Source organism: Echiichthys vipera (assembly GCF_963691815.1).
Source record: "Echiichthys vipera genome assembly, chromosome: X".
Classification (NCBI taxonomy): Eukaryota; Metazoa; Chordata; class Actinopteri; order Perciformes; family Trachinidae; genus Echiichthys; species Echiichthys vipera.
In genome coordinates this window covers 24,099,364-24,120,207 of record NC_139825.1, presented here as the reverse complement: position 1 = coordinate 24,120,207, position 20,844 = coordinate 24,099,364, and the positions used below count along the sequence as shown (strand labels likewise).

The 20,844-nt window shown below is 40.0% G+C and overlaps 1 protein-coding gene across 1 annotated transcript in view; it reads right to left on the bottom strand.

Moving 5' to 3' along the window:
- Window positions 1–20,844, bottom strand: part of uba7 (ubiquitin-like modifier activating enzyme 7) — a 44,649-nt gene that overhangs the window by 13,284 nt on the left and 10,521 nt on the right. Inside the window, exons 18-21 of the mRNA XM_083938476.1 lie at window positions 19,585–19,789; window positions 19,401–19,492; window positions 17,030–17,122; window positions 10,475–10,666 (exon numbers count right to left, since the gene is read on the bottom strand). Coding sequence (XP_083794602.1) covers window positions 10,475–10,666; window positions 17,030–17,122; window positions 19,401–19,492; window positions 19,585–19,789 — 582 coding nt within the window. The remainder of the gene's footprint in view (window positions 1–10,474; window positions 10,667–17,029; window positions 17,123–19,400; window positions 19,493–19,584; window positions 19,790–20,844) is intronic.

Genomic DNA, 20,844 nt, shown 5'->3' with positions numbered 1-20,844 from the left:
GTCTAAAGACTACAAGTTAGAAAATTAAAAAGATATGTGGTGTTACTGTAGTAGTCTCAAAGTCCCAGTAGCCACTACTACTATAATAACTAAAAACATCTCAGATTGAACTGTTGGTGGCTGAGATACATTGTGGGAAATATAGGCATCAGGTTTTGACAAGGAATACTGTGTGGAATATAAAAGACAATATCTTTGTCCATCATCTGCAGTGTTATCAGAGTGCAATGCTAAATCCGTGGAGTTTTCTTATAATGAAGAATAAACCACTAAGACCATTGTAATATCATGTGGGAATCCTGTTTTGAAGTAGATTTACTGTCATCAGAAATGAAGCTGATGAAGATCACTTTACTACAGGAACATGTTTGTGTATGTTTTCCATTGTACTTCTTTTTACAAAGGGACAACAGTACTGTCATGTAAAGTGTGCCCTTTGTCTGATCGGGAGTGTCATCTGCTACCTGGTCACTATTGATCACTACTCTTTTTTGACTGCAATGAAGAAACAGATGGCTGAGACCTCCAACTGCTCCCTCCAGCCCACTGCAATTATTTGCCTAACACCCCAGAGAATTGACAGGATACCAGCCTTACAAGCCTCCCAAATACATATGAATACATGAAGACAATACATCAAATTCAATTGAAATAGGTTATATAGATACTTGGTTTTTACAATCATAACCTGCATGTTTTGAGGGATGACTTCTGGTGGTTCAGGGTGGAGGAGAAGAAGTGTCAGAGACAGCTCAGAAGCACACAGACACTTCTCAGGAGAGTGCTGAGTTTGACACACAGACTAAAAGCAGCCCATTGCTTTTGAAAGGCTTCCATTGACGTGTAAAACAGCAAACAGATTCTCAATGTGATTGTCTTTCAAATGAGAAGATAACAGCACTCCGCCTGACTGAAAATGACCTGGGGCAGAAGGACTGAGTCAATAAATTGCTTCTACAAATGGGCCACTGACGTGCTGGAGCCTGCAGAGACACTTCAACAGCAAATGTCTGATAGAAAAAGTCTTAGTTATAAAGCAATAAATGATCCTCAAAATGACGGTAGTCCCAACACAAGATCACAGATTTTGGGTGCTAGTGCCTCTTACTTCTGTAAGACATTTGTGATACATGCACATTTCTTATACTTAGTATAAGAATAGAATAGTTATTTTGTGAGAGAATTTACCATATTTCAAGATGGAAAAATGCACTGATAAAACAGAGGTCTTTTCAAATAAAGTATTGTTTTACAAAATAAACCCTCCAACACAATACTTGCACTGACTGGTGAAAAGGAGTCATCAACTACAAGATCTTTCACCAGTAGGAGTTCCCGATGTGTGCGTCTGGTCTCCAAACTGGAACACTTGCTCAAGGGTGCCTTGGCCGAGCCAACCCCGATTTTCTTCCGATCTGTCAGGGAGCTCCAAAAGCTGTCTGCTAGTGGAACATCTGAGCTGAAGTCGTGTAGTGTGCACTTGGCAAAGGGAACTCAGGGTCTTTTAAACAGCAAATGTCTTTTCAATTAAAGGCTTGTTTTTTTTCTTATGAAAGCCCCTAACTCTCACTGTGTTAATAGAAAACTAGGGATGGACCCAGTTTTAAAAAAATAAAATAAAAGCCCTGTAAAGTAACTGCATCAGGGTAAGACTTGTTTTTCAAAACAAAAGCATCCACCAGTCATTATACTGTATGTTAACATGAAACTAGGTATGGGCGTAGTTTTAAAAAAAAAGTGCTTATTGTCAGGGCTTAGACCTCAGGTCTAAGTCATCAAGTACTCCATCAAGTATTCCTCAGTACAGTCCTTGCAATAAAATTCCCATTTGAGATTCTTTCATTGCTTAGTCTACAGTATATTTTGCATCCTTCATCCCTTTCCCAACCATTCATATGGCTTTAGCTGCTTTTTCATGCATTTTCAATTATTATCTACTGATTACTTACTCTATCCAAACCTTAAAATGTTCCACCTCTTATATACCATACAATAGGAGTTTTATACAACTGTGAACTTCTATTAATGACTTTTGGACAATTCCAAGACCATTATGACTTCTATGATTACTATAGCTCATAGTGTTGAGTATGGTATTGGGTCACACGTCTGCAAATGTGTCATTCACAGGGATCAATTCAATAACAAGGCACAGCTCTGAAGATAAACTGTGACCAGTGTGTCCTCTGTTGCTACATCAGCTTGTAGCATAGATTAAATGCTTTAGAAAATCAAAGGTCACAGTCTTTGGTTACATGGTGCAATTCATTGGAGTGATGTAACTCTTCCATGCATTGGTCACTGGAGCAAGTTATTGATATATGTGGGTCAATATGATGCCCAATTCTTGTCAGCAGTTTACAAGCTGTAAGGTTATCTGATGTTGGACATGAACAAATAAGACAAATGAGACTTCCACAGCACTCAGAAGGCGCTAAACACTTAATGGGGCTAATTAAAGCTTCATCTGCCCAGATACAGTAGAGGAAATATTACTGTAAGGCATGATACCGGTTCCTGTACTGTGCGTTTGCACAATTAGAAAATAGTGGATGAATTCTAATTTTCAAATTTGAAATTTTGGCGATATCCTCTAGTGCCACCTGCACAGAAACAGACAGACTGTCCTGCAGTGATGTGATATTATTAATATATAAACGGTGACCCAAGCTGGGAGGTTTGGTGTACAGTATATGTACTGTATGAGGTAATGGTTCCTGTGTGTGTTGGTTGAGAAAAAGGGGCCAGTTAGAAAGACATGACATAATGTAGAATTCATGTATACATGTGTAAACCTATGACAGGAACAGCCTAGACATTTAATGTCACTAATGAGAAATCTGCAGCCCATCTCCTGCATTGGTGCTTTAATGAGAGAATAATGACGCAGGAGGACAGAGACCTCTAATAACTCCCACATGGTGCTTCCACTGAGCCCAACAGGCCTGATGAAAAGAAGTTATGAGAAACATGGCAAATACTGGGATTAGCAATGGATGAGATAAACAGTTATATGGAACAATGGAAAGATACATCACTGACCCTTAAATGTTGGTTCCTTTTACAAATATTGGGGGAGGAAATATTTTGTTGATAAAAAGTGGATCCTAGATTCAAACCGGAAAGAAAATAGATAAATAAGATCCTTCAAACTATATTTGAGAAGACATAATAATAAGTCAGCTGTTTTCAGGTTTAACATTCCACTGAATCTAAAAGATGAGACGCATGTCCAACGCAACACAGGAACAATTTTAACTTATTATCACTCCACACAGCTGAGATATCATAACCAATACAATGTCAATATTTAAAGTTCTTTTCTAATGCTATTAAAACAGACAAGTATAAAAATGGACTATAAAAGTTGTTGAGAACATGCCTCACAAAGCAAGATTTATTATCTTTACCTGCATTAAAGAAATAGACGAAACTACAGCCTTTGGTACATTTTCTGTGAAAACATCCAGTAATTGGGATGTGAATAAGTGATTATTTAAATTCAAGTTATTATTGGTATGCCTGTCAAGCTCCTCACACAGACCATAATTACAGTGACAACAGCGGCACACTCAGTACTTAAAATCTAATTCGTTGAAACAATAGGGCCTTAATTTCAGACAGAGCAAAACAAACATGCTTCTCATTTCTAGCAGGTGACTGTTATTTTTGCTGGCTGAAATGAACACGGTTGCAAGCAAGTTTAATCACCAAATTAAGCTAACATTAGCTCAATGAGTTGATTGAAAAACACAGTCTCTTATTAATGTGTCAAGGCGACTATTTCTAAAAAGAGAACATTGTAAACGTAAATATGTAGCTGATGATTATATACATATTGTACTTAAAGAAGCTGCAAGGCCGATGCAAAAAGTCAGCATTCCGGTTACCTCACTGCTGCCATCTGTAGTAAGCTAAATCAGAAAGTCTGCAGTGTACGTTATGCTTTACTTATTTATTTTTGGTATTGATAAGGCTAAAGAAAAAGATGCCACCCTCTAACTTTTTAGATCGCTTCTAGATCCACATGCACACTATGTGGTTAGTTTGCTTGCGAGGCAATGATTGGCCAATCACTGTTGCAAATTAGTAATTAATGCTCTTTCATACATTGTGAATTCTTTATTCCATGTTGTATGAGTTCCTCCATGAAGGCGAAAGGTTAGGGTGAACAACATAGTATCCTACTGCCTCTGAAGCAGGTTTGGATTCTGGTTCGGCCTCATTATTCACACAGAGGTTTGAATGCTGATTCAGCTGGTTAAAGGGCATTCTGTCTAACCAAAAATCCATCCTGTTATTGTGTTTCTCATTAAAGACTCTGGCCTGTGGCTTAGATATTTATGAGATGAGGAAATATGGTTGAGGATGATTTGAAAGTGCTGCTTACTATCAAATGCCTCTGGGTTTTTTTTAATTTTTTTTTTTTAATTTGGCTAAATGGGGAGCATGCACACTGAGTTTATGACCACATATGCTACTAAATAAAATATCTGGGTTTAAGTGGACGTTTAAGATGTTGCTACATCAACAAGCTATGTGATGACACAAATGGGAAGCTAATGATGTGTGGGGAACTAAAGAACAGCAGTGGAGGAACAATGCAGGGAAAAACAACAGATGACTTAAAAACATAAGGCCAAACACACAATAACACCAAAAACACAAAACCTGGAGGATAACAGAAGGCACAAGCCGTCTATGTTGATCACAGATTACTCATTATCCCGTAAGCACTATTCATGTCTGGGTCTTGAGTTACAAACTGCACAATGCAGCTCCATGCCGGAGCTCCCAGGGGAATACTGAGGACCTTGGATCATGTTCACCCCGTTTCTTTACTGGCACAGTCAAAGGAGACCAACACAGATTTAACCACATGTGAGGTAAATCTCAGCCTTTGTTGTTCTCATTTTCTCTTTAAGCCAGTCCCTGTTATTTGTGTGACAGATGTGCGACCTTCAATTATATAAGTGCTCCAATCACAAATAGAGTTGCTGCAGGTTGGGTCTTCCATCCACAAGGGTGATTGCATGTTGTTAAGCAAATCATCCTAGTTTCTTCCCAACTTCTCAGTGTAAATCAAACGAGATATAAACAGGACTTTTTGCTGAGCAAGTTGTGAATGAAAAGTTATTAGCAACAGAGGTTGGAGCAGATGAAAACTAAATCCCTGCCTCCTCCTGGTGCTCTACAGACCATACAGCGAGATCACGTAGTGCTCACTGGGAAATCTGGTTTCAATACACTGCTTCCTGTGAAGGCAGGAAATAGCAGTCATTTCTGCAAGCAATTAACAAGGAACCATTGTGAGAATCAGCCTTGGAGTTGCTTCTTTGAGATCAGGAGCCTCAAACACTGCTTATTCAATTAGAGATCGAAAGAGCAAGCTGGAGAAGAGGGGCACCAAGGGAGTGTGAAAGGGCACAAAATTGAGATTAGGGTGTGGAGATGTGTGCAGAGACATGGAAGACAGAGTATTTCCATGGCACACAACCAGCAGGTAGTCTAGCCCAAACAGACAAGTAAAGACAGCATACACTGGTACAGAAAGTTGGGCAAGTTGCTGGAGGGGTTGAGGAGGGAGCTGTTAAATACCCAGCTGAAACACGTCCTCCTCTGTCCTGGCCTTGGTCGATGTTTCACTTCACTTGTTTTACTGAGGCAGCAGCTCAGTTACAGCTGCAGGAGCACAACACGCATTAATCTTTGTTGTACTTGAAATATCCTTTAGTGTCTTGTGTGGTTTTGCTTTTTGCAATATCAAGGCAGTGGCTGTCTGCACTGTCTATGATCTTGCAGCTCTGATCAGTCAATGACAGCATTCTACAGTCTGCTATTTCTGAATAGCTGACTGGTGCGATGCATGGATGCAGTTCTGATCTGGAGAACCACAATCATCAATCAACAGAAAGAAGTTCTGTAAATTGAATCCCAGGTGTGCCAAAAAAAAAAAGGATTTCTATTGAACGGTTTTGCGTCTAATTATTGATCTATCAGGTACCAGGTATCAGGCATCAGGATATTCAAATTCATATAATGGTTCCATGTCGACCAGCTCGATCTACATTAACCCGTAACATAATTCTGACCAACCAATGACTGTAAGTCCAATACTTCCATGTACTCGCCTTTTAGCTCCTTTGTGGTCTCCATCAACTCCTGAGGGAAATGTCTAGGCCCTTACAGTAGCTGCTAAATACGTCACTATGTTCAACAGTTAGTCACTAACTTTATCATTCGGTTTGTTGCCACTATAAACAGATGCTGCTGCTTGAAACAGGTCATGTCTAGATGTTAACCCAAGATGTGCAAAAGTCTTGCAAGATGGTTAATGTTAAGCATTGATCTTGAATGGTTAAGGTTAGTATATATAGTCGGGAAGCAAGGTTTTTTGCAAGTTATCACAAATCTAGGGTTACCATCTAGACATGACTATGGAAAACATGGTTGATGAGAATGGCAAGAGTGAAGCAGAGCAGTTATGTGTGGGCTTTACAACCAAAACAACTGGAAACAAACTGGAAGAGACTTGTAAAGCTGAGGGTAATTACAGTGTCAGGTGATGGTTATCTATAGGTTCGTCACCACAAGCAACCTCTTTCAGATTACAGATACATTTAGTAATTTGACTCACAGTTAACAGCCAAATATTGATTGGTAGAGCTTTAATTAAATGGAATTTGTGTCTAATTTAACTGAGAAACTGTCATCATGAGAATATCTGTTATGCTGTATTTTTCAAGTTATATGTGTGTTAAAGTTACAGTAAACCGTACTCAATGATAAATGATGTGCAGAAAGTAGAGAAGGATATTCATAGTCAAAGACTTCATCTTTAAACTGTGGCAGTAACAACACGGTTTTCATAGATATATGATGTCTAATGCAGATTTTTTGCAACCTTTTAAGCCATTTTAGAGATATAAATCGCTGTGAGCTTGCCAGACTTAAAGAGATTGCAGTGTTGAGCAGACAAGGACAGCCTCCAGTTTGTTTACATATTTCTGCCTCCATAGCAGCGGGGGGAAGGCCAGGGGACCTTCCTATTTTGGGAAACAGCTGCTTTAAAGCAACAATTTCTGGAAAAAGGGATAGCATGGAGGGAGAATGAGCATTTATCTATTTTAGTTAACAGCCTGTGAGCAAAACAGTTTGAACAGAGTGTAACATAGCCACATCAGAGTGGTACACAGCCAAATCTAAAACACTTTTTACAAAAGCCTTCAATCACAACAACTGTCTCACTGACATATTTTTTCCTCTTCAGAGTTGTGATAATGCAGGTTATGTTACGGTGACTGCCCAACATCTGGCAATACTGTGATGTGGTGGTTCAAATACACTGCACTTTGGGTGACCACCGAGTGGGTTACCAGTACCACCAGTGGGATGTGAGTGTTGTTACTTGATATTAATGAACTGAGACTGAGACTGGTTTAAGTCATTGCAAAAGTAAGCTGAGCTCTTGATGCTGCATGTCCGATCAGTAATATTTCACAGCTGCACGTCTGCAGTTGCGTCAAAGGCGGTCTAATAAAACCGCCTCTAATCTTAAACAGATTAGAGAGATAAGACAATATTAAAAGGTGTGTGGCTTTTGTTTCTGTTTTCATTGCTATGGGCTAATTTCTGCTTTTTTAAAGGATCACATCCTTAACTTTTATGGACACATTTCTGAAGAGTGCAGAAAAGTGGTTGGCCTATATCGCAGGGCTTCTTTATAGTTCTACAACATTATCTTATCCCATTATGAGATGATGTAATGGCAAAACTGTTCCTAAATGACTTTAATTTGGGTATTCTAACACTGCGATTTTTTGCTAAGGTTTGGCCAACATATATGCAGATAACTATATACCTGTAAGAAACTAATATCAACCGATAATAATGGCCTGACTTTTAAGGATCAGGCTCTAGTTTGGAATTAATAATCAAGATACTCACTGTCATACACAATATGCATTTTGTATGATCGTATAGATCGCAACAACTGGTACCATTTGATAAGATAGATATATAGATAGATTACTTTATTCATCCCCAAAGGGAAATTATTTTGTTGCAGCAATCTGGTACAACTGAATTTGATACAATACAATAGAGTAAAAATGAGATAAAATAAAAATAAAAATATCTGGTTATAAGAAATAAGTAGAAACACAGAATGGAACATGGGCACGAGATAAAGCAAGATAAATTAATAAATGAATAGTAAGGTGCCGTGGCAGGATGATGGTAAAATAAAATACTAATGTATATGTATATGTATATGCAATATATGATATAATATATGATATGTATTGGATATGTAGTATGGGTATAATATACAGGTACATACTGATACTAAAAAATACTATACTATGAATATGTGGACAGAGAATATGCAAGAATGCAATGTGCAAGAATTTACAGATCTGATTTAGTCCAGGTGGGTGATTGAGGTTCTGACAGAGGTATATGAATTGAAAAGTCTTATTGCCGTGGGTAGGAACTATTTCCTTTAACGTTCCTTAGAGCAGCGGGGCTGGATCAGTCTGTTGCTGAAGCGGCTCTTCAGTTTATCCGTTTGTACATCATTTACTCACCGAGTGTTCCCTTCCACGTTTAATTACAGCAAAACTTTATTAAACATCCATTATCAAAGTAACACGAGTCAGACAGTATAATCTAAGTCTTGTTTATCAAGTTACATGCTCAGTACCTCCCAAACACATGCGTTTTCACTAAAACGTTTCTATTTGCATAACAGTGTAAACAATGTTGCGCTTGCTCGCTACTCGTCCGATGAGGGTATAGCAAGTAGCCTTTATTTTTGGATTCTTCGTTGAGCTTTTCTTCATAATTTCAAGGCTACAGTCAAAGTAGTCCTTTTACTTTTTGCTATGAGTTTTCAGAATAAAAGTGCACTTATGTGGATCAAACAATACATAGAAAAAGGGAAAACAATTTGAGAGAAGGAGCTGAACTGAACTTTCTAGAATGTATCACAGACAAACTTAAACTAATCATGAAGACTAAAGTTTTCTTGGCAGACAGTAGAACATCTCCCACTCAGATGGCTGAAGGTTTGGCAACCAACCATCTCTCTCGCTCTCTTTCTGTGAACAAGTGTGTAGCAGCACATGCGTGTTCCTCATTCACTAGTGCCAGATTTGCAAAACGCTGACCCTGAACCTCAGCTGAGTCCTTTTCCTCCAGTGGTGTCCTGTCTCTGCTCTGGTTCCTCTGCTAAATAGAGCTTAGCTTTAAAGCTGATGCTGTGGCATTGTAAACCAAGATGAAAAAGTTTGGAAAATTCAATGTCGGCCCATTTCTCTGACTAAATAATTCACCCCTTACACAATATATAACCTCTGGCTGGGATGATGTCAGGCGCTGTCTGTGTGACTGCTATCATTTACTGACTCTATCCAACATTCCATGCTGCTTGGGCAATGTTGTGTTTTTTTGCCAGTACATTTTTAGAGAGTATGTGCAAACACTTTCGCTGACCAAGTTTACAGACAACTGTGAAAACACCGGGGTCTTTGTAAGTAAAGGAGAGAGCACGCCTGGAACTTCAATACTGCACAGAAAGTCACAGCTGCCTCTGTCATCACAGCAGCCTTAAATGCAGCTGCAGCCTTTTTGCCAGTAACCAAAGCTGAAACCAGACCTACACTGTCTCAGAGTTCCCTGCCATTGCACCCTCACGTCCCAGAGGACACATTTACCCCACTCGCTGACCCCCAATGACCCCTGTCTGTCAGAGGTTCAATGCTCCGAGGGAGAAAGCTGGTGAGGGCAGCTCCAATATCTGATTTTTCCAGAGTTGAGATATTGAGGAAAAAGCAGTCGGGCCTGTAAGGGGGCAGCAGAATTATTCAGCTGGATATCCTCTCAGACTTGACCTAAAAGATGACCCCCAAGAGTTGCTTGGCATTTTAATCTGGCTGGTAGCCATTTTGTGTTTGTGTTTTAAAGCTTGGTCGATACAGCATAAAGAACTCTGTATGACCTCACAAACCTGATATAACCTCAGACGTTAGGGTGGATTTGAACCTAAAAGGTCTCTGAGAATAAGCTCCTGTCCTTTTGCTTTGAATTACAATTTGGCTTAAATACACTTAATTTGTGTAAACACAGAAGCAGACATGGGTGTGTGTATGCTTTACCTGCACTGAAATACTTAGAGGATTTTACTGAGCTAGCTAAAGACTTGGCTCATATGCATGAGATTGACAGTCAGCACTGGTCTCTTAGAGCACTCATTCATGACTTTAATGCTCTCCAGCAAGAGAGGAAGGACATAAATCCAAAGAGGACCAAAGTAGACAGGCTTGAGTTATAAGTGTATATACAGTAAGAATGTGTCAAGTGCCCTATTCAGGCTCTGAATGTGACTGGCAGTTTTGTAAATCTTATTCCTAAACCCACCACAATTACTGACTGTAACCTAAAATGTGCTGTGATGAATAAAGCTGTTACTCACTTCGAAGTGCCGGGGCTGGTTTGGCTGGGAAAGCACAATGTAGGGGACAGCCAGGTACATATAAGTTGTGCGGTAAGAGCTGATCTTCTGGTGACCCTGCACCAGTTTATACAGCTCTAGGCACATCAGGCCTGCTACCGCGGCTGTAGTGGTAGCTATGGCCGGGATGATCCTTCCAGCTATGCGCTTACTCTGTTGACAGAGGAAAGTTCAGTTTTAAAAATGTGCTGCAGGTAATCAAGAATTCAGTTCAGTTGGGGAGGCAAAGTCTCAAAAGCTGGTCTGGTCATACTTTTTATCTGTGTTTTTTCTGTTAATTTTGACCCTAAGAACCAATAATTGGAGGGTCTGCGCTGTCGGAAATATCGCAAAAAAAAAATCGTGGTCATTTTAGTGTATGCATCCTCTATTTTTTATGAAAAAAATGGGAAAAAAAAAATCCTCAAAACCGTACCTGAGTTAGGTAGGCTGTCAGTAATTGTAATCCAGATACACAGCACACATATGCTGACAACATCGACTAAAAAAAAACAACTCTTAAAACTGTATTGTAAAAGGTTGTTTACCTAAAATGATATTTAGGACCTTCCAGGATCACAACCTGGGCGGACAACCTGGTCAACTAGCTGCTGGAAAGCCACAAGGGTATATATATATATATATATATATATATATATATATAGCAAAGCAAATTGGAACCTCGGTTTAAGTGAGGCCTTTCAAGTTGATTGGGGATTTTTTTTTAACTTATAGATATCATTAACAAACTTATTTTGTTAGATAAACATTAACTAAATCTTTTTCGGCAATAACATACATCAAATAAGCCATAGAGGCAGTTATTTTCGTGTAACAACTATTAACGGAGAAATCCGGAATAGTCGCTAACAGCCGGACATGGCTAACACTGATTAGCTATTGCAGAGGTTAGAGAACCTGGAATTTATTTAAAGAGTGTTTTGAAAGACTTACCTGCTGGCCCCGGAACCAGCTGCTCTGGTAGTAGAACCCATTCAAGTCTATTACCAAATGCAATTCAAAAGGAAGGAGCCCATGGATGATTTATTTCAGCAAAACACGCAAACTTTGTGGTTTGTGGCAGTTTGGTGAAATATACTTGCATGCGAGGGGGTGGGGGCATGTATTGCCGTAAGGCGATACAGGTAGAGGTAGCATAAGCCAAAGCATCATTCTCGGTGTGCTGGCATTTTTTGGTGTGCCTGTGGGTATTGTGAGCCCACAGGCACCAAAGAAGAATGTTTATGCTGCCAACACAGTGACTTTTTTTCAACGTGGCCTGGAATCACTAGGTATCACAACGCGCTGTGTGACTGCTATGGAGGATTCCACCTCCCTCATCAACCGCACTGTACTGGACACTTTTTTTCCATGTCCCCAGAAAAATTGGAAGAGGTGACAGATTTCTAAATAAATGATAAATTGGCTCTATCCTTTTGGATTGCATTTGGTAATTGACTTGAATGGACTTTACTATGCGAGGAGCTGGAAACGTTGGTAGTTGGTAAGTCTTTCAAAACACTCTTTAAATAAACTCCAGTTTCGCTAACTATGTTGTTGGTGCTTTGTTTTCTGTGTAGGGACTCTTATCATGCTACTGCAGAGGTTTTGTGTTATTTTGAGCAGTATTAGTGGTGAGAAAATCTGTTTTAATGCCTCCACCGTAATGCCGTAAGCTAATCAGTGTTAGCCACGTCCGGCTGTTAGCAACTCTCATGGAATTCTCTGCTTATAGTTGTTACACAAAAATAATTGTGTTGATGGCTTATTTGATGTATGTAATTGCCAAAAAAACCATGGGATAATTTTATGCCGGAATTACACTTTGAAACAGTATTTTTATGTATTAAAATTTTTGAATAAATATTCAAATTCGGCAATATCTTACTAATTATATTTGCATACCTATAAAACCAAAAAATCTATTTGTTTTTTAAATTTTGACAAAATATAAGTGTCCAACTGCCTTAAGCCTTATCTAATCGGGGTTCATATTAGATGAATAACCCACAGAAATTTATTTTTTTACTTTGTTTTTTTTTCTGGAGCACCGGGAGGATTTGTTCAGTGAGGGTCGGTGTTGTACAGTCTATGGACATGGTACTGTGTTGAATATCAGTTTAAGTCATAGATCATAAATGCTGTCTGCCTGCACTTCACTCCTGGAGCCGGTGTGTTTTCCACTAGACTGACATGTGAGTGCCTGCACTCGACTCGTGCAGCCGGTGTAATCTCCCCGCAACAGATTGCCTACTGTTGGGCCTGCCCTCTGATCCTTACATCCTTCAGGAGCCTTGTGGTGGACCTGGCTACAAAGCCCCTACAGCCCACCTCCACCGGCCACACCTTTACGTTCCAGCCCCGCCCCTCTGCTTCAGATGCTTAGTCGGCCTCTTCCGTTCAAATGCCTCATCGATGGCATCCTCCCATAAGACAGTCAGCCCAACAATGAAGACCCGCCGCCAGGACTTGGACCAGAGGACCGGGTGGGGCGCAGATTGGGCGCAGATTGGTCGCTGCAATTTCGTGTGGGCAGGTGTCCCACATTTTCCAATCCTGAGCTGTGTTCAGTGGTTTAGAATCAAGAGGAGATGGCTTTGTCTGCCACTTCTCCCCTTACTGGTTGTTACCCTCGTGTTCTCCAGTACGTCAACCAAGCACTTCTGCACTTGGTTGTGGCGCCAGGTGTATCTTCCTTGAGTTAGGCTGGTCTTGCATCCCACCAAGGTGTGTTTGAGGGTTGCTGGAGCTGCACGCTGGAGACAGGCTGGGTCCTCTCCATACCAAAGATGTAGGTTGGTTGGGGAGGGCACAACATCATATGTGCCTCTAATGATGAAGCTTAACCTATTAGCCTCCATGCTCCACAGCCTGTCCCATGTGATTCTTCTCCTCTCCACGCCCTCCCACTTTGTCCAGCAACCTTGCTGAACTTGTGGCCACTGATAGCATCCTGTCTCAGTTGTTCCACCTACTTCGAGTCTTTGGTTCTGCACTATACCAGTGGCCAAGGCTTTTGATAGGCTTCTCCAGAACTGTTGGTATTAACTCTTGTTGACGTAGAATCTTTCAGATGCAAGCTGGCCTTTGACAATGGAGATACTGCAGTATTTGCCGGGGTTGATCTCCATTTATGCCCATTTGATGTTTCCCTGGAGCTTATCTAACAGGCGTTTGGTGCATGCGCTTGTTTTTGTTATTGTCATCATGTCATCTATGACTGGGACTGGTGGACGCAGCCTGACAGGCCACTCTGCCATGAAGTCTGGATTGGTGGAGGGCTGCAGTGATGGTTGACTCTCTAGAACTTTCTCCCATCTCCCCACTCTGGAGCTCATCCACAGTGATATTTGGATTCTTCTCTCTGACCAAGGCCCCTTCTCCCCGATTGCTCAGTTTGGCCAGACGGCCAGCTCTAGAAGAGGTCTAGTCGTCCTAAACGTCTTCCATTTAAGGATTATGGAGGCCACTGTGCTCTTAGGAACCCACAGTGCAGCAGAAATTCCTTTGTAACCTTGGCCTGTTCTGTGCCTTGCCACAATTCTGTCTCTGAGATCCTCATGATTCTCATTTGCTCTGACATGCACTGTGAGCTGTAGGGTATTATATATAAAGGTGTGTGTGCCTTTCCTAATCAAGTCCAGTCAACTGAATTAAACACAGCTGGATTCCAATAAAGGTGTAGAACTATTTCAAGGATGATCAGAATTCAATTCAACTCAATTTCAATTCAATTTTATTTACTGTGCCAAATCATAACAAAAGTTATCTCAGGACACTTTACAGAGTAGGTGTAGACCACACTCTATGACTTATTTATGATTTACATAGACCCAATAATTCCCCCGTAGATTACGGTGGCAACGAAAACTTTCCCTATAACAGGCAGGAACGTCGGACAGACCCAGCTCTATGGAGGACGGCCATCTGTCTTGACCGGTTGGGGAGGAAGAAAGGGAGAGAGAAAGAGAGAAAAGATGGACAGATGGACAGAGAGACAGAGCGATGGACTGTTTTTTTCCAGTGTCTAGATTTTTTTGGTTGTATACTGTAGATATGCAAATGTATGCAAAATAAGTAAGATATTTGGGAAAATTATTTTAATGTCAGTAGTCAACTTGCAAAGATTCATAATGATATCTAAAAGTTAAAAAAAATATTCCTAATTGCCCTGCAAGGCCTCGCTTAAACTGAGGTCCTGATTTGCTATATCCGCCCCTTGTATCTTTCCAGCAGCTGGTTGACCAGGTTGTCCCCCAAGGTTGTGATCCTGGAAGGTCCTAGATAACCTTTTACATCACTCCATGCCAGTTTTTAAAAAAAGGTGGGTTTGCCCCCTGGGTAAAATTAATTTGAGGTTCTGAGCCTGTTGATCGCCAACTAGTAGTGAAATCATCACAGATCCATTAATTTTGGTTGGATTTTTATAATTTGTTTGGCCATTTTATGCCATTTGTTTGGTGAAACAAATGGCATATTGACTGAAGTCATAACTTGTTGGAATAGTTCATTGCCAGTAAGGTAAATATGAAAATATTGGAAAAAAGTGAAAATAAAGTCTAATTTTGTTTGTGTTTTAAGAGTTATTTTTTCAATGGATGTTGTCAGCACATGTGTTCTGTGTATCTGGAATGCAATTACTGACAGCCTGAACCAGTTACGGTTTGAGGGAAAAAAAAAATTCATACACTAAAATGGGCACAATTATTTCTGCAATATTACCGACAGAGCAGGGCCTCCAATTATTGGTTCTTAGGGTCAAAGTTAACAGAAAAAACGCAAATAATAAAATAATAAAAAGTATGGCAGACCATGTCAGGTTCAACCCATTTTTGAGACTTTGGCTCCAGACTACAAGTAGAATCCCATAGTGATAATATCAGCATATTGCGTAAAAGAAGCCATTTAATGTTGTAACTGGTCTAGATGGAGCTAATTTATAAAGTGTTAAACTGTTTTGTAATACCTCAAATGACAAAGTAATTACCATGTCAATTATGTTAATAATTAATTTATTATTATTATTATTATTATTTCAAAATGTAGTGGAATAGTAGTATGAAGCTACTTTGCACCACAGATTACATTTCAGAGATAAACATGGTCTTTTTTACTCCACTGCTATCAACAACTATGGTTACTTTGCATTAAAAGGTTTTACATACACAATAAATGACCAGTTTATGAAATAGGATGCATTGTTATAGATTAAGCTACTAAACAAAGTAGTAAAAATGAGCTTTGCTTCAACCAGCCTCAGCATAAATGCTGCATACACTGTGCTGGAAATTACAATTTACATGTTTTGGGTTTTAAAACACAGGACCAAACACACCGTTTCTCTCCTCATGATGCTAAAGTCCTTTATCTTGGCATACAATGTTCAGCTCTGGAAACACACAGAAACTTACGTATCTATATCAGCATGACTTCAAAGTATATCTTATGAGATACTACACGACACTACTCTATCCCTTCTCCTGTGATACAAGTATGAAGAAGGTTATTGCCTATTTGTATGCTACAGAGGAAATCTTATGATACGAATGTGACTAATGATACGGCTTTATCTTGTATTTCACCCATCTAAATGCTGATGTATTCATGTTCTGTATAAAGTGCAAACGGCCCTCAGCTCGGGGTTTGTCTCTCTAGCAGCCTGTGTATGTGTGCGTTAGAGCGCAGTCCTTTTCTGCAGAAAATGTTCTGAGAAATAAAACCATGGAGAAAAGCCAAAACTTGTTTAGTGTCTAATCTTTGTTGACAGACTTTTTCCATATCAACACAGTAATGCATCAGTAATAAATGCATCCAGTAATAAAATATAAGTATATTTAACTGCAAATTCTGTACTTGTGCCATAAATTTTATCCAATTTATTATTATTTTTAAATATCTGAATACTCCTACCAACAACTAACAAAATCAGTCATTTATTTGTTGTGCTTACATGTGAAGAGTTTCGTTGGATGTAATGCATAACAGCACATCACATTTCACTGTATTACATATTAATTTGATTATTTTATTCATGACACTGACCTCGCCCATGTAGGCATTGTTGTGTAGATATACTGTATGTGTTTGTTGAAAAACTCCTCAAATAAAAGAGTTAAATAGCTAGTTATTCCCAAACAAGATGCAACATGTTGAAATCTTGGTATGATTACACAAGGGTAACCCTCTATTGTCTCCCCTCACTTTGCAGTACCCATCCCCCCAGCCTCCATCTGTCATTGCTGTGTCTGTCTGCAGCAGCGGCTGGTACAAGTCCTGGCTCAGGTGTCACCTCCCAGGCGACAGGTAAAGTGCTGTGATTAGTTCTGCTCCAGGAACAATAGGTGAGGAGGCTGTTCCTGTGGCTTTAGGGCAGGTGTGTGCAGCATTGACTGAATACATGACCCCAAGGGAGGGGGAGCTGTATTTTCTTGCTTTTTTCTAATCTATACTGCCTCTCACTTCTACTTCATCCCCCCTTATATTTGTTAACCCTTTACAGAGATTTGATTAGCTGATGCACATAGTGAGAATGCTGACCTGGAGCCGATTGGCTGCTGGGATGTCATAGTTCTCCGCCCTCAGGTTAGAAGCAGCGACAATGTAGTCCATGTGGAAGTTACTGTCATCATCCTGTGCAGGTGGGATGAAAGCATTTAGTATATCAGTCATTCATATAACACACTCCAAAGCCTGATGCACAAGAACCAAATATATCTAAGCATATGCACGCCAGAGGACATCCCCAGTGATATGATGCTCAGTTTGGCTGCTATGAGCTTTGAAGGCTTTGTTGTCGTGTCACTTAGATCACTCTAATACATGACTCGGTCACCCCATCAGAATGCAGTGGAAATCAGATTTCTGTTGTGATCGACACTGCCAGTGAGGTCATACCTCTGCTTCTGCAGTTCTACAAAGGCTAGGCAGGTGACTGTCGCTGAGGGATGGCTTTAGGGGTTGTGCTGATGCTCCTAGCTGGCAACCTGATGCATCTAAAACCCTCCTACACACATTCCATCTATCCACAGCATGACCTGGGCACGTAGGGATAAAATGAAGTGAAGGGGGAACATGATAGATTGGGGATCTCAATCTCATTCAAGATGACATTCGATATGTACCTTACTTGCCTCATACTGTACACCTTCATTAATGTTTCTCCTGAGTCACTTACAAGAACCTCACTCAGGCTACCATAGCCTGTCTAAATTCCTCTTACACCAACCTCTGCAGCTACAGCAACTGCAACCCGTCCAGCATGCTAATGGCTCTTCATTAGGGCGTGGGGCCTGAACTAAAGGTTTTGTGGCTGTGACACACCTTTCATCTCCACATTCTCAACCTCCATGAAGATAAAGAATAAGCTTGTACAGAGGTGAGAATTTTAATTATTCTACTCTTTTCTAAGGTTTCCCAGGAAACCCAGAAACGCACAGAAGGGTCAATAGGTCAACAGTTAAATAGGATATGTCAGATGCCGAGGACAAACTTCTAAATTAAGTATAACATAACATTATATTTGGGAAGAGAAATCCACAATTATTCAGGATGCTATTAGAAAACATGTATTTGAATTGTGCATATGTTTGATGTCACCACTGGTGATATTTTTGACACAGATTCATTTTGGTTTTATTTTGCTATGAAAGTGATTTAGTTTTCTCATGGTCACCCTCAGGCATCCGCTCTGTTAAAAATTCGAATGGCAGAAATTGCTGCCCCTACGACACTGGAGAAACTGATTAAAATTCAAAGTCGTTCTTAATTCTTGGTCGATTCAGAGTCTGAATTTCTTTTTCTCTGCTGATTTAACTGACTGTGTTGAAACAACTGGTAAGAAGATACCTTTAGAATTTTTTTAGAAAGGAACTATATCTAATCTGACCTACCTTTAATCTTGGCTCACACAGACACTTTAAGATGTCAACAAACCTGATTTAATGTCCAGACAGTGAGTGATAATTTGTTGAGAGGTGGTTTGGAAGTGTGAGGGGAAATCTACCTTCAGGGCTCAGTGTGCTACTTCAAACACACAGTTGACACCGTGGCGGACAGGATATAACCACTTTCACACATGCACTGCAAACCTGAAATTATCAAGACAGAGCGGAGCTGTATGCGAGAATACAAATGCCTGGATCAGTTGGACTGGAAACAGACTTTGCCCGCTACCCAATCTCCGCTTGAGCCCATCTGTAAATATAGAAGCTTATTGTGCTGAGTATTCACAGGGTGCATTGATGTTGTTTCTACCAGCAACTCAAATGTCTAAGCGTAAGGGCCGACGCTGAATACAACTTCAATGAATGGCAAGAGACTCTGCTGGTTATGACCCAATTATGAACTGGCTATGTGACTGCGGTGTAATCTGCGTAACATAGAGTATTTCCATTAAATGAAACGACATCTGACATAGATCTTCGGTTGTATGCGACATGTGTGAAAAGGGAACTCCAGACTATGTCCGCTCCTGATTCTCCTGACATTGTCAGAGTTCATACAGTAGGTGAGAACAGTTTATGTCTCTGTCCTGAGTTGTTCAATGTAATACATTTCACTCATAGCATTCTAATTCAGTTCTCACACAGGTCCATATATAAATAAATCTGTTCCACATTAGCTGGCTGAATGAATTGTTCTTTATTTCTAGGATATGCACTTCTGAATTCGATATCTTAGCCCCATGGCGTTATAATAGTGAACACAGAGCACAAGCAAGCTCTGTTTCATGAATGTGTTGAGGAAAAGCACAGATTCGGGTCACTGAGGATCCAAAGATGAGGAAAAAAAGACATGTTATAAAAGCACCCATAGATTTGAGTGCAGTTTCCTGCTAACGCTCAGCCGCCAGTCTGTCTGTGGCTTCCGCAGAGCGTGCAGCAGAGGTGTCACTGCACTCATGCCCTACCTTCTCAAAGTCGGTGGGGTGCATCTCCATGGCCGAGCTTTTCAGAGACAGTGAGGCCAGGTTTCCTTTCAACTCTTCAAGTCGGGCTTTTTCTGTTGCAAAGACACAAAGAGAGTAAAGGAAAAGAAATCCTGCAAGAAACTGATGTCATAACATGAAATATAATCAAGTTAAAACAACTCACCAGTGTCGTCATCACTTTCCTTTTCTTTCTCCTCCTCCATCTCCTTATCAATGACGTGAATCTTAACGGAGGATTTGGGAGTGAAAGACGGTACGTGGACTTCGTCTAAGGTTTTTCTGATAGAAGCACAGTCTCTTGTCCCGTTGATTCCGTAGATCTGTCCGTACAGATTAGCTGCTGCCACCACATACTCCATATGGGTGGTCTAAAACACAGAATGAATAATAGAAACTGTTGATTATTGAAATTATTGTCATGTTTTAACAGCTAAACAATATCCACATACACACTAAATACATTATAATTATACTAAATACACTATCGCATCATTGGGCATTTAATTTACATATAGCTTTGTATTTTTATAGCAAAGGAAAAGCTTTAGAAAATTCATGAACAATACTCAACATGTAAAATTGGTTATTTAAAACTGATTCATTGAGTACTTACAGCAGACCTACCTGCAGGGTGAAACTGCAGAAGGGACATTGGAGTAAAATATATTATATTAAGGTATATTAAAGTAGTGCATTAAGGCTCAATTACTTTATGAACACAACAGGTAGCTGTAACAATAGGATGCTATCTTTTTCTCTCTCAACACACACGCACACACACACACACACACACACACACACACACACACACACACGCACACACGCGCGCACACACACACACACACACACACACACACACACACACACACACATACACACACACACACACACACACACACACACACACACACACACACACACACACACACGAGGGTATCTTTCTGCTTACGGCACAGCAAGATTTTAACAGAATTATTTTATTTCTCTTCAGTAGATCACTGTATTTAATTCACTGATAAGTAGAACTGCAAATAGTTCTAATGCTGCATACTGAAACTAAGAATGCATGAATAAAACCATCTTTGAAATATATAATAATAGACCATTTAATATAGACAATATCTAGTTCTACCACTTCTTTTTTTAAAAGTGCCAAGATGATGTATTATTAAGGTGACAACATTTCACACAGATGGAAGGGCAAAATAAAATTGCAAAGGAGATTAAAGTCAGATGACAGGAGATGGAATAAAAATGCTGAACATACAGAGATGGTGGAAAAGAGGAGTTCTGATGTTTGAGGGATATAGGTAAGCACATCCTGGGAGACAACGTCACATAGTGAATTGTCAATTTCTTGCTGTTATCAGTGCTCCATTACAACCTTCCAAGTTACAGTTTTGTCATGTAGGAATCAGTATAT